Here is a 15,530-nt window from a genome sequence, read left to right on the forward strand (position 1 = left end):
GGATATCTAGCCTTGTCAATGCCATGTATTACAGAGACTATCTGTTTCCTGCTGTGTGTTCTTGGCAACCCGGTGAAAGGTGAGCTAACTGACTACGCATGAGTTTATTTCTGGGCTAGGCTCTCTACTCTCTTGTTCCTGTTTTGTTCTGGTCGAGATGTCTGCTTTCATTCCAGTACCATTCTGTTTTGGTTACTATAGCTTTGTAATTTAGGTTGATTTCAGGAAGTTTGATGTAGCCAGCCTTGTTTTTCCTTCTCAAGAGTTCCTGGCTATGTGGGGTCTTTTTTGGTCTATATGAATGACAGATTTTTTTTTTTTCTATTTACAGGAAAATGCCATTACAGTTTTTCTACAGACTGCAGTGATTCTGTAGATCACTTTGGGTAGTATGGACATTTTAACAGTATTAATTCTTCTAGTCCATGAACAAAGGATATATCTCCATTTATTTGGAGATATTTATTATATCTCCATTTATTATATCTTCAATTTCTTTCATCAATGGTTTATAGTTTTCAGTGTAGAGGCTTTTCATCTCCTTGGTTAAGTCTATTGCTAAGTATTGGGTTGGCCAAAAAGTTCATTTGGGTTGTTAGAGAAAAATCCAATCAAACTTTTTGGCCAATTCAATATTTTATTCTTCTTGATGCTACTATAAATGGAATTATTTTCTTCATTTCTTTTTCAGATAGTTTATTGTTAGTGTATAGAAATGCAGTTGATTTTTATACATAAATTTTGATTCCCAAACTTTACTGAATTCATTTATTAGTTCTAACAGTTTTTTGGTGGCATCTTTTGGGTTTCTACATGTAAGATCATGTCATCTGCAGAGACAATTTTATTTCTTCCTTTCCTATTTGGATGCAGAGACAATTTTATTTCTTCCTTTCCGATTTGGATGCTTTTTATTTCTTTTTCTTCACTAATTGCTCTGGCTTAGATTTACAGTACTATGTTGGATAGAACTCAAGAGAGTAGGCATCCTTGTCTTAATCTTAGAGGAAAATGTTACAGCTTTTCATCATTTAGAATCATGTTAGCTGTGGACATGTCATGCTATGCTATGCTAAGTCACTTCAGTCGTGTCCGACTCTGTGTGACCTCAGAGATGGCAGCACACCAGGCTCCCCCGTCCCTGGGATTCTCCAGGCAAGAACACTGGAGTGGGTTGCCATTTCCTTCTCCAATGCATGAAAGTGAAAAGAGAAAGTGAAGTCGCTCAGTCGTGTCCGACTCCTAGCGACCCCATGGACTGCAGCCCACTAGGCTCCTCCATCCATGGGATTTTCCAGGCAAGTGTACTGGAGTGGGGTGCCATTGCCTTCTCTGGACATGTCATATATACCCTTTATTATGTTGAGATACATTCCTTCTCTACCTAATTTGTTGACAGTTTTATCATGAAAGGTTGTTGAACTCTGTTAAAGTACTTTTTCTGCAACTATTGAGATCATCATATGATTTTCATCTTTTATTCTACCACGTGGTGTGTATCACTAGCAACTGTCAAACCATCCTTGCATTCCAAGGAGAAACTCACTTGATCATAGTGTATGATCCTTTTAATGGCTGTTGAATTCAGTTTGTAATATTTTGTGAAGGATTTTTGTAGTTTTATGTTCATCAGGAATGATGGCCTGTTATTTTCTTTTCTTATAGTGTGTGTATCTGGCTTTGGTATGAGTGTAAAACTAGCTTCAAAAAAGTAAAGGTTGGAAGTATTCCCTCTTTTCAATTTTTTGGGAAGAATTTGAGTAGGACTGGCATTAATTTCTGTTTAAATGTTTGGTAGAATTCACTCATGAAGCTATATGATCAAGGGTTTTTCTTTGTTGGGAGGTTTTTGATTTCTGCTTCAATTTCCTTATTCAGGTAAGTCTGTTCAGATTTTCTATTTCTTCTTGACTGTCAGTTGTATGTTTGTTGGTCAGTTGTATCTTGGTCAGCTGTATGTTTCTAGGAATTTATCCATTTCTTTTATGTTATCCAATCATGGCATATAATTGCTCACAACAATCTCTTATGACTCTTTGCATTTTTATGGTATCAGCTATGATGTTTCCTCTTTCATTTATAATTTTAGTTTGGGTCACTGCCCTTTTTTCTTATTTAGTCTAGCCCAAGGTAATTTTGGGCTGCCCAGGTGACTCAGTGGTAAAGAATCCACCTGGTAGTGAAGGAGAAACAGGAGATGTTGGTTTGATCTCTGGGTCAAGATTCCCTGGAGTAGGAAATGGCAACCCATTCCAGTATTCTCACCTGGAAAATTCCACTGACAGAGAAGCCTGGTGGGCTACAGTCCTTGGGGTTGCAAAGAGTCAAATACAACTGAGCGTGCACACGCGCAAAAGTAATTTTATCTTTTCAAAAAACCAACTCAGTTTTGTTGATCTTTTCTAACGTCTTTCTGGTCTCTATTTCATTTATTTCTGCTCTAATCTTTATTATTTCCTTCCTTCTGCCATCTTTGGGCTAAGTTTGTTCTTTACCTAATTCCATGAGATGTAAAGCTAGATTGTTTGAGATCTTTTTTTTCTTAGTGGAGGCATTTAGCACTATAAACTTCCCTCTTAGTATTGCTTTTGCAGCATCAGGTAAGTTTTGATATACTGTGTTTCCATTTTCTTTTGTTTCAAGGTTCTTTAAAATTTCTTTTTAATTTCTTCTTTGACCCATTGGTTGGCCATATGTTATAAAATCTCCATGTATTTGTGAATTTTCAAAGTTTTGTTATGTTACTGATTTCTAGTTTTATACCACTGAAGATCAGGAATAATACTTGATATGACTTCAATTTTCTTCATCAAAATTTTTTTCTTGTCCCAACATTCTCCACCCTGAAGAATTTTCTATGTGCAATTGAGGAGAAAGTATATTTGGCTCCGTTGAAAGAAATTTTCTGTATATGTCTGTAGGTTCATTTGGGGTAAGCTGTTATTCAAATTTTCTATTTCATAACTGACTTTCCATCTGGATGACCTATCTATTGCTGTTGAAAGTGGCATACTGAAGCCCCCTACTATTATTGTATGGCTGTCTATTTCCTCCTTCAGTTCTGTTAATATTTGCTTCACATATTTAGGTATTTTGATGTTTATATCCTCTTAGCTGCAATTCACGGGGTCGCAAAGAATCGGACGCGACTGAACTGAACTGAATGAATTATTGTTGTTAAGTTGCTCAGTTGTATTCGACTCTTTGTGACCCCATGGACTGCAGCACGCCAGGCCTCCCTGTCCATCACCAACTCTCGGAGCCTACCCAAACTCATGTCCATTGAGTCAGTGATGCCATCCAACCATCTCATCCTCTGTCGTCCCCTTCTCCTCCCGCCTTCAATCTTTCCCAGCATCAGGGTCTTTTCTAATGAGTCAGGTCTTCCCATCCGGTGGCCAAAGTACTGGAGCTTCAGCTTCAGCATCAGTCCTTTCAATGAATATTTAGGAATGATTTCCTTTACAATTGACCAGTTTGGTCTCCTTGCAATCCAAGGGACTCTCAAGAGTTTCTCCAACACCACAGTTCAAGAGCATCAATTCTTTGGCACTCAGCTTTCTTTATGGTCTAACTCTCTCATCCATACATGACTATGGGAAAAACCATAGCTTGACTATATGGACCATTGTAGGCAAAGGTCTCTGCTTTTTAATATGCTGTCTAGGTTTGTCAGAGCTTTTCTTCCAAGGAGCAAGTGTCTTAATGAATTGATTTTATCATTATATGCTGATAGCCTTACCAGGATTCCCTTGTATAGGAGAAACTGCTTTTCTTTTGTTGTTTTCAAATTTTTCTCTTTGTCTTTGACTTATGACAATTGGATTATATACTGTGTCTTAGGTAATATTCTTTGGGTTGATGTTGCTTGGAGACTTTGGAATTTCATGAATTTAAATGTCCATATCTCTCTCATGATTTAGGAAGTTTTCAGCCACTATTTTGGGCTTCCCTGGTAGCTCAGTTGGTAAAGAATCTGCGTGCAATGCAGAAGACCTTGATTCGATTCCTGGGTTGGGAAAATACCCTGGAGATGGGAATGGCAACCCACTCTTGCCTGAAGAATTCCATGGAGAGAAGAGCCTGGCAGGCTACTGTCCATGGGGTTGCAAGAGTCCGACACAACTTAGCAATTAAACCATCACCACCACCAGCCACTATTTCTTTAAATAAGCGTTCCTTCTGAAATGGCAACCCACTCCAATACTCTTGCCTGGAAAATACCATGAACAGAAGAGCCTGGTAGGCTACAGTCCATGGGGTCACAAAGAGTCAGACATGACTGAGTGACTTCACTTTCTTTCTCTCTTCCTTTCTGAGACTTCTACAATGCATATCTTCATTCATTTTACAATGTCCCATAGGTCCTGTATGCATCCTCTTTTTTCTCTTTTTATTCCTTTAATTGGCTATTTTCTAATGACCTATCTTTGAGTTTGTGGATTTTTACTCTGTCTGATTCAGTCTTCTGTTGAAGCTCTCTACAGAGTTTTTCTTTTCAGTTCAGTCACTGTATTCTATTTCATTCAGAATTTGCTTTGTTCTCTTTTATAGTTTCTATTTTCTTATTTCATGTATCGTTTTCCTGATTTTGTTTTCTTGCCTGCTGTGTTTCCTTGAATCTCACTGAGCTACTTTAGGATGATTATTTTGAATTCATTAGCAGACAATCTAGATTTCTTTAGGGTAAGTTACTGAGCTTTATTAGTTTCCTTTGGCAGTGTCATGGAGTTTTTCTTTGCCTGATACTTTGTATTTCATGTAGCCTTGTGATGGTGCCTGTGCATTTGAAGGAAAAACACCTCTTCCTGTTTTTAAACACTAGTTTTGGCAGGTGAAGATCTTCTCCTGTGAGGTCCCTGGGGTGATGATATTGCCTCTGGGACTGCAGTTGAATGGGGTTGGGGCAAGTTCATGTGGCTACTCCTGGGTCTGCTGTAGTGCCCATGTTGCTGGGCCTGTTACCAGGGTCTTAGGTGGGTGCGGATCCTGCCTCCTGGTCCCTGAGTGGACAGGACTGCCTTCACAACCTTGGTTAGTAGGGCTGGAACTAGAACAAGGGTCCACTTTAGGGTCTTCAGTAGAGTTCAGGGGTGGTGGGCTTGTTACCAAGTGCATGTTTGGGTGTAGCTCCTACTAGGTCTCTGGGCTGGGAAGGACTAGCCCTGGACTGTAGCTAAGTGGGGCTGAATCAAGTCTGATATTTGCTTGAAGGTCCAAAGTTGGGACCAGGGTCTGTAGGCCTGCCCTTATGGGTATGGATAAGTCTGTCTCCCACAGAGTCCCCAGGTGGGCAGGACAGCTTCCTGACTGCAGCTGGAAGGGGCTGAGCCTAGTCACAAGGCTTCTTTAGGGTCTGAGGTTGGACTAAGGTCACTGGGCCTGTCTCTAAGTGCACAGACAGGTATGTCTCCTGGTAGATCTCTGGGCAGGCGAGACTGCTCCTGGACCAAGACTGAGAGAGGCTGGAGCTCGGTCACAGGCAGTTTCAGGGTCCACAGCTGAGACCAAGGTCAGCAGGCCTGTTACCTAATGCATGGGTGTGTATGGTTCCGGTCTCTTAGCAGATGTTGCTTGTGGCAGGATCATGGCCAAAGAGGACTGTAACAAGTCCACAGGGACATGGCAGTGTTTCTAGGTCTGTTGCCAGGACCAAGGTTGATGAGCCTCCTACATGGACCTGCCTTCTCAAATCAAGCCTTCTTGATCTTGGGCTTTGCAACCTCTTTCCTGGATCCCAAAGCACCCACAAAGGCATTTTTGTCTGTGGATGGCTGTCAAATGATTACTTCTGTGGGGAGGTATGATGGGACACCTACTATTTGACCATCTTGCTTACGTCATTCCCTCAGTGTTATTTCTATAGTTGTATGAGCCATTTTCAAACTTAAAAAAAATTTTTACTTTGATAGTTTGATGTGGTAGAGTAAGGTATTTAATACCAACTCTGTGAAACTTTAAGAATGAAGCAATAACCAACTTAATTTTATATTAGCATGAAGTATCCTTTTAAATCAAATATGTATAGAAGTGTAATTTTTTCCGAGATCCATGCCATACTTACATGTGATTGCTCTTAACAAGTTTAGTATAGATCTTTTCTGGCACAAATAAGAATCTATCCCAGATTTCCAATTGCATGAAATCAAATTCAATATGAATAAAACCAATTCAGATCTAAAGAAATCAACTAGGGAGACTGCACTTGAACCAAATTTAAAAAGCTACCTTTCAATTACTAAAAATAATCAGGATTTGAAAATAGCTAAGAAAAAATACTCCCACTGTTTCAACTTGAATAATAAAACTATGTGATTACTTGAATATTTTAATTGTATTATGGGTACTTTGGGGGCTTCCTAGGTGGCTCAGTGGTAAAGACTTCGCCTTTCAATGAAGGAGACACAGGAGACATGGGTTCCATTCCTGGGTTGAGAAGATCCTCTGGAGGAGGAAATGGCAACCCACTCCAGTATTCTTGCCTGGAGAATCCCATGGACAGAGGAGCCTGGAGGGCTATACTCCATGAGGCTGGGAAGAGTCGGACATGACTGAGCAACAGAGCACATGCACATAACACATACGGGTACCCTTTGTCTCTCAATTTTTTTGGTCTCTCTTCCAACGTATATTTTAATCAATCAATGCCATTTTCAGCATTTTCTCCCCCAGTTTCTAGCACCATTTTGGATAATCAGAAGGAAAGAAGAACAACTATAACCTGAATGGCAACAGCTAAATAGAAAAATGGCACAGCTGTCTGATTCCACTCACCTCCCCACGCAGTGGCGCCTCCTGAAGGTGGTGCTGGTGCTGGTGCTGCTGCTGCTGCCCCTGCAGGGGAGAAGTCTGGCTGGAGGTCCAGGAGATCGCTAGACGGTTTTGAAGTGCTGAAAGGCAAATATCATTTTACAATCAGATTTTTGAATTTTAAATATAAAGATGTTTTTTAAATAAAGACTTAGGCAGAAAACATCACAGATTTTGGATATTTTAAATCCAGCAAGAGAATAATATTTGTGAAAGTACAGCAGTAAAACATATGTTCCTCTATACCAAGAGTTGGCCAACTACCTCTGTCAAGGGCCAGATGCTAAGCATCTTAGTTTTGTGGGCTAGACAGCCTCTGTCACTACTTGACTCTGCCAGTGCAGCATGAAAAAGACACAGTGTGTAAACAAACAAACATGCCCTGTTGCAATAAAAATTATTTACAAAGACAGTGGGCTAGATCTGATCTATGGGTCATTGTCTGCCAACTCCTGCTCCACAAATAACAAAGTTAAATCATACCTCAAGCAATGGCTTACTCAGCGAATCACAGAGCAGAAAGAAAAAGGGAAAATCTAAATGCCTCAAAGTAAGGGAGAATTTTAAACATGTTATGTCTACTGAGTAGTATCTGAAATGCTGATTATGAGGACTCTGACAAAAGGAAACATGCTCTAAATATTAAAGAGAATTATTGGTAATTTTTTCCTTTTCTCTATTTCCTAAAATTTTTTGTATTTTTTTTTGTGTCATGGTAAATAATTCTCATCTTGAAAAGAAGAATTTATTTATAAACCAAAGAACACTAAAATGAATAATCACTGCTGCTGCTGCTGCTGCTAAATCACTTCAGTCATGTCCGACTCTGTGCGACCCCATAGATGGCAGCCCACCAGGCTCCCCCGTCCCTGCGATTCTCCAGGCAAGAACACTGGAGTGGGTTGCCACTTCCTTCTCCAACGCATGAAAGTGAAAAGTGAAAGTGAAGTCACTCAGTCGTGTCCTACTCTTAGCGACCCCATGGACAGCAGCCCACCAGGCTCCTCCGTCCCTGAGATTTTCCAGGCAAGAGTACTGGAGTGGGGTGCCATTGCCTTCTCCAGAATAATCACTATTGTATCTTTTTTCTACATTAAACTGCAACATATTAAGTTGGTCTGTAAGAGGCCTCATCCATAAATAATTCCATATTTTTTCACTCTTACTCAGATGGGGCTGTGCTTTCCAAAGCTCTTTCATCTACAGAAGTTCCAAGGAAGAGCCTAGAGCTTTGCTATTCAAAGTACACTCTCCAAGCTAACAGCATCTTGGGACCTTGTTAGAAATGCAAAGTCCCAGGCTTACCCCATATCTACTATATCAGAGTCTTCATTGTACTGTGACCCCAGGTGTTCACTGTCCATTCAGGTTTAAGGAGCACTGGCTTAAAGGCTGCAAGATCAGGTACTAAGCCATCAGGGTCCAGGTTCCCCAACCCTCTTTATAAATAGCAGTTCAATCCCTATCTTTTTTACATATTAGATTTGCAAGTAATATTCTTTGAAACTTGCCTAGTTTTGATATCTATTTTATAAGTACAACTGGTTTAAGAGCCAGAATAGGGAAACATTTATTATTAAGACCTGAATCAAAGCTTTTATAAGAAGCAATTTATCTTGGTATAGAGGCAGAAAGGACTTGGCCTTTCCAAGCCTGTGATTATAAAACTAGAATTAAGTGAGTGGAGACCAACAGGCATAGTTTACATGGATACGTTATGTGGATTTATTGCTCAGTTCAAAATTCAAGTCTCCACAAGTACAGAGCATTCATAATCAGAGTCACAGATACTATAAGATGGGACCAGAATCTTCTCAAGGCAAAAGAACCAAAACAAAGAGTTGACCTAAAATTAATACCTGAGGAAGCCTCTCTTAGTTGGGGCTTCCTTTTAGGCACCTCAGAGATTTCATACAACACACAGTCATCCCCATCTTTCTCACCAGTATTCTGACTTTTAGGTGCTATATAAGCAATTAGGAGCATCCTGACAGTTTCTTCCTACAAGTGGAGTTTGAGTTCCTATATGTACCACCTACTCGACCTACAACTGCATTTCACTTCACTTCATTTCATTTTATAGCACTTCAAGACAGCCTTTAAATTTCACAAAAGAAGAAATGAATTTCAGAAAACACTGTCCATATCATCCACTTCAGAAGAACCTGAAATGTGTGCATCTTTCTTCCACTTTCTTTCCCAAATATCTGAACAAGGCAATTCCCAGAGCTTTGGTCTTACTTACACCTTGAGAGGTACAAACTTATATAACTGTATAAGGTTAGAACTAACTCTATGTACCTGAAAACAACCCAAAATAGCATACATTCACTAGAATAACATTTCATTTTGTGAAGTCATTTGGGTTCAATACATAAAAATAAAATGAAAACCTAGCCAAAATATTAATAAACAGTTTGCTGCATTCTCATGAACTAACCTGACTGGTACAGCTGCCGATGCAGTTGCAAACAAATCAACCGGAGGCGATGTGTCAATAGTTTTAGCTGGTGTAGAATTAGGCGATGTAACAGTTGTGGCTGGAGAAGACTGAAAGGGAAGAGGCACAGCACGCTCTGGTCAAATCTGAATCTACATGACACAAGGCGACAGGCCCCCCACTCTGCAGACCTATGCCATTTGGTAGGTCCTCACGGGAGGAAAAAACTCAAGAAAATTTCAAATTGAGAATTATAATAAATAATCAATAGTGGACAAAACATGTTTCAAATATTACAAGTTATATGTAATTTATATAGAATTATGACAAAGTATTTGTCCTTACCCAGCAATGACTTCTACGCATATATTTCTAATCGAAGCCAAATTATAAATTAGGAGCTTGGGATTAACAAATATACACTACTATATGTAAAACAGACAAACAAGGTCCTACTGAATATGTATAGCACAGTGAACTACATTTAACATCTGGTAATAACCTATAATGGAAAAGGAAACTGAAAAAGAATTAACACACATATATAAAACTGAATCACTTTGCTGACAATCATAAACTACTACCACATTGTAAATCAACTATACTTCAATTTAAAAAAATAAAATGAAGGCCAAACATATTTCCTAAACAAAAAATTGGTGGGAAAGATCTTGCTACCTGCAAAAATGGAAAAAAAAAAAATCAATTGCAATGATTGCTTTAAAACCCAGGTCATTCTTTTCTGCATCTTAAACAGACTTCATGCAAAGTCTTCTCAGATGCCTGTAACATCTAGAAATCTAACTTAAAAAATAGTTCAAAAACAGCAGAGAACTATCCCCAAACAAGATTCAAGTCACTGACAACTTGAGAACAGACCTTCACTAATATGAAAAGATAAAATTTAAAAAGTGAAATAAAACCCAACATTTATTGTCCTATGCTGGTTTAAGAAGAGGACCTAATAATCAGCTAATTATTAAAAAAAATAAGATTCTTGTATAGTGTGGATCACAATAAACTGTGGAAAATTCTGAAAGAGATGGGAATACCAGACCACCTGACCTGCCTCTTGAGAAACCTATATGCAGGTCAGGAAGCAACAGTTAGAACTGGACATGAAACAACAGACTGGTTCCAAATAGGAAAAGGAGTACGTCAAGGCTGTATATTGTCACCCTGCTTATTTAACTTCTATGCAGAGTACATCATGAGAAACACTGGGCTGGAAGAAGCACAAGCTGGAATCAAGATTGCCGGGAGAAATATCAATAACCTCAGATATGCAGATGACACCACCCTTATGGCAGAAAGTGAAGAGGAACTAAAGAGCCTCTTGATGAAGGTTAAAGAGGAGAGTGAAAAAGTTGGCTTAAAGCTCAACATTCAGAAAACTAAGATCATGGCATTTGGTCCCATTGCTTCATGGGAAATAGATGGGGAAACAGTGGAACAGTGTCAGACTTTATTTTTCTGGGCTCCAAAATCGCTGCAGATGGTGACTGCAGCCATGAAATTAAAAGACGCTTACTCCTTGGAAGGAAAGTTATGACCAATCTAGATAGCATATTAAAAAGCAGAGACATTACTTTGCCAACAAAGGTCCATCTAGTCAAGGCTATGGTTTTTCCAGTGGTCATGTATGCATATGAGAGTTGGACTGTGAAGAAAGCTGAGCACCGAAGAATTGATGCTTTTGAACTGTGGTGTTGGAGAAGACTCTTGAGAGTCCCTTGGACTGCAAGGAGATCCAACCAGTCCATTCTGAAGGAGATTAGTCCTGGGTGTTCATTGGAAGGACTGATGCTGAAGCTGAAACTCCAATACTTTGGCCACCTCATGTGAAGAGTTGACTCATTGGAAAAGACCCTGATGCTGGGAGGGATTGGAGGCAAAAGGAGTACGGGATGACAGAGGATTAAGTGGCTGGATGGCATCACTGACTTGATGGACATGAGTCTGAGTGAACTCCAGGAGCTGGTGATGGACAGGAAGGCCTGGCGTGCTGTGATTCATGGGGTCGCAAAGAGCTGGACACGACTGAGCAACTGAACTGAGCTGAACTGTATAGTAACTATCCTAATTCTATTTTCTTTTACTTGGTATATTTAATTTGCCTGTATTCACGAGAGAAAGAAAAATGGATCATCTCAAAACAGTCCACTGATACTCAGTTCTGTAAGTGGAAATGAGACATAACAGCAAGCAAAATGCACAAAGACCAAGATCAAGCAAGGGCCATCAGCCACTGCTAAAACAGGACACCTAATTTCAAGCAGACCAAATGTAGGGGAAATTTGAAAAAGAGTAAATTAAGAAAAAGGACTGAGGAGATAAGCAATGTATAGGAGTTTCCAGACTTAAATAGTATCTGTTTAATAGGTCCATATAGTCAAAGCTATGGTTTTTCCAGGAATCATGTACAGATGTTAAGAGTTGGACCATAAAGAAGGCTGTGTGCCAAAGAATTGATGCTTTCAAACTGTGGTGTTGGAGAAGACTCTTGAGAGTCCCTTGGACAGCAAGGAGATCAAACCAGTCATTCATAAAGGAAATCAATCCTGTATATTCATAGGGAGGACTGATGCTGAAGCTGAAGTTTCAATACTTTGGCCACCTGATGCAAAGAACTGACTCATTGGGAAAGACCCAGATGAGGAGAAAGATTGAGGTCAGGAGGAAAAGGGGAGAACAGAGGATGAAATGGTTGGATGGCATCACCAACTCAATGGACATAAGTTTGAGCAAACTCTGGGAGATAGTGAAGGACAGGGAAGCCTGGCATGCTGCAGTCCATGGCGTCGCAAAGATTGGGACACCACTTAGCAACTGAACAACATATAGCTATTTGCCTAAGAATATGCTTCCCAGGTGACTCAGTGGTAAAGAACTGGCCTGCAAATGCAGGAGGCCACAGGAGACAGGTTTGATCCCTGGACCAGGAAGATCCCCTGGAGGACAAAATTGCAACCTGATCCAGTATTCTTACTTGGGCTTCCCAGGTGGCTCAGTAAAGAATCCACCTGCCAACGCAGGAGACATAAGAGATGCAGGTTCAATCCCTGGGTCAGGAAGATCCCCTGGAGGAGGACATGGCAACCCACTCCAGTATTCTTGCCAGGATAATCTGTGGACAGGGAAGCCTGGCACTGTCCATAGGGTTGCAAAGAGTCAGAAACAACTGAGTGACTGAGTATGGGCACAGGCACTAAGAATATAGCTAATAATTCAAAATCCAAAGATATACAAGTGCCAAGCACTCAGCACTTCCAAATAAGATAAAAGATAAACCCAAGAGCAGTATGAATACTATTGCTCAGAAAGGGTCAACTCAAGCTTTGTTCTTCACCAAAAATTCAAAGTTTCCAAATGGAATGTGAAAGAGTTACAAGGGAATAGAAACAACTGACAAAAATGAAGTTGCATGCTGTCCCCTGTGGATACTGACAACTCTGAAATAAATTTGTGGTTTTTGTTTTAACAGACACATGTAAATAAGCTTAGAAAGTGATGTTTAGGAAATACCAAGGAGAATGTACTGACAGCAATGAATCTACCAACAAAAATGCAGAAATGAAGGTCTCCAAAGGCTTATTAAAAACTGCCTTGTAATAATAAGCTCTGAAGGGATGAGGAAGGGAGGAAAACAGAACCAAAATAATCCTGTTATTACAAAAAGAAAACAGTCAAAATTTGATTTGGCCAAAATGCCAAAACAGACCATCCTAAAGGATTCCAGAATTTTACCTCACTCTACTCAGCAGTCCTGTGGCAGAATTCTTTCACAGACATGATTTTAAATCCAGCTGTGTAGCGGGATCACCAGGGAGCTTCAGTTGTTTGTTTGACTGATGGCACTCCCTGAGGAACTCTTAGGCAGATGGCCATGTATTGACAGAGTACAGGGTGTCTGGGGTACCCTGTGCCGTCATAATGCCATCTTTCTTGTCTGTAATAACATTAGTTACATGACAGAAATTCGGCAAAGAGGAAAGAGCACATTTATCACATTTTTGCCTGAAAAATACAATGGCAAATCTACACTACAGACCTATAGAACTAAATCACTCTTGTCACTGACAATCCTAATCTTGTCCTCACAAGACGCTAAAGGAGAAAGGGAGTTGAAGGAGCTATGACCGTTATTACAATACTGTCTAAAAGACATGTTTGGAAGGATACCCAATGACGATTGGTTTCTTTACCATCCCAGGTGGTGCTAGTGGTAAAGAACCCACGTATCAGTGCAGATAGACGTTAAGAGACTCAGGTTCAATTCCTGGGTCAGGAAAATCCCCTGAAGGAGGGCATGGTAACCCACTCCAGTAGTCTTGCCTGGAGAATCCCATGGACAGAGAAGCCTGGTGGGCTATCGTCCATAATATCGTAAAGAGTTGGACACAACTGAAGAGACTTAACATGCATGCACCATCAAGGCAGGCACAACATCACGTGCTTTATTTATCTCACCAGGCTATGATTCAGAGTTCTTGAAAGTCCTTTGAAACTAGTAAGATGTTACACTGATATATTTGTTCTCAGTTGTAATATAAATGTATGAACATTTCTCCTACTCAAAAAAAATTTTAGCCCAGATAGAGGGCTAAGTACACATTGCTATATGATACTGGACTGAGAAACTAATGTAAGAGGAAATACAAAAAAAAAAAATTACCTTACCTTTCCTCAAAAAATTCAAAATAAAATTACCACGAAAGTGAAGGTGTTAGTCACTCAGTCAGCCCAACTTTTTGCGACCCAATGGACTGTAGCCCACCAGGCTCCACCGTCCATGGGATTCTCCAGGCAAGAATACTGGAGTGGGTTGCCATGCCCTCCTCCAAAATTATCATATGATTCAGCAATTTCACTTCTGGGTGCAGACTCTAAAGAACTGCAAACAGGGACTTGAACAGATATACAAATACCACGTTCACGGCACCATTATTTACAATAACCAAAAGGTGGAAGTGACCTAAGCGATCACCTATGGAGGGATGGATGAACAATATGTGGTCTATACATAGAATGGAATAGTATTCAGACTTCAAAAGAAAGGAAATTTCTGACATATGCTAAGATCTGAAGGGAAAATCCAAACGAACTTTTTGGCCAACCCAATACAACATGGATGAACATGGAAGATACTGTGCTAAGTAAAATAAGCCAGTCACAAAAGAACAGGTACTGAGAGGTTCAACTTATTTGAGGCACCTAGAGTTGTCAAACGGAGAAGGCAATGGCACCCCACTCCGGTACTCTTGCCTGGAGAATCCCGTGGACGGAGGAGCCTGGTAGGCTGCAGTCCATGGGGTCCCTCAGAGTCGGACACGACTGAGCGACTTCACTTTCCATTTTCACTTTCATGCATTGGAGAAGGAAATGGCAACCCACTCCAGTGTTCTTGCCTGGAGAATCCCAGGGATGGCGGAGCCTGGTGGGCTGCCGTCTATGGGGTTGTACAGAGTCGGACACGACTGAAGCAACTTAGCAGCAGCAGCAGAGTTGTCAAAATCATAGCAACAAAAAGTAGAATGGTGCCTTGCCAGGAGCTGGGGGTGTCGGGGATGAGGGTGGGCAATGAGGAGGAAGTATTTAAAGGGTAATGGGTTTCAGCTTGGGAAGAAAATGTTCTCCAAGTGGATAATAGTGATCGCTGCCCAACAATGTGAATGTACTTACTGCCACTGAACTCTAGAATCGAAAGTTGTTAAAAAGGTCAAAACAAAACACAAGACAAACTTACCTTACTTAATGGAGAGGGAGCACCAGATCTAAAAGGAAACCAAAAAGAATAAACACTAAATAAACCTGAATACATTTGTAGAAGCATTTAAGTCTGATGCTTGGTCAAGCATTAACTTGTTTATACACAGACTTTTTTTTTAGTAATGCATAAACTATTTTCTAAAAACAATTTTTATCTGACATCTGCTTCTAATATTTTCCATCCACTTAATTTCTAGTGCTAAAAATTCTTAAATTCAAAATCTTTTTTTTGGTATCTCTAGCAACTCAGTTAACTACTGGAGTTGATCTGTATTGCCTATGTCCATCAAAAATAAACTGCTCAACTTGCAATTTTAAAAAATTTGCCCAAGAAGACCTGGGAAAAATAATGCTTTATAGATTTTTCTAAAAACTATCTGGTTTAATATTTTTAAAAGGCAGAAAACCCATGAAGGTTAAAGTACATTGTGATTCATTTAATCAAATTGTGATACATTAAAGGAACACTAGAATAAAAAGAAATCCCTACACACGCCTGATATGTGTCTCA

General features: G+C 40.0%; 1 protein-coding gene across 16 annotated transcripts in view; it reads right to left on the reverse strand.

Moving 5' to 3' along the window:
• SNAP91 (synaptosome associated protein 91) overlaps positions 1 to 15,530 on the reverse strand; it is a 169,277-nt gene that overhangs the window by 63,080 nt on the left and 90,667 nt on the right. For all 16 annotated transcript variants that reach the window (XM_061427323.1, XM_061427319.1, XM_061427322.1 and 13 more), the window contains exons 11-13: positions 14,997 to 15,024; positions 9,251 to 9,360; positions 6,775 to 6,890 (exon numbers count right to left, since the gene is read on the reverse strand). In XM_061427323.1, coding sequence (XP_061283307.1) covers positions 6,775 to 6,890; positions 9,251 to 9,360; positions 14,997 to 15,024 — 254 coding nt within the window. The remainder of the gene's footprint in view (positions 1 to 6,774; positions 6,891 to 9,250; positions 9,361 to 14,996; positions 15,025 to 15,530) is intronic.

This window comes from Bos javanicus, chromosome 9, assembly GCF_032452875.1.
Source record: "Bos javanicus breed banteng chromosome 9, ARS-OSU_banteng_1.0, whole genome shotgun sequence".
In the NCBI taxonomy this organism is placed as follows: Eukaryota; Metazoa; Chordata; class Mammalia; order Artiodactyla; family Bovidae; genus Bos; species Bos javanicus.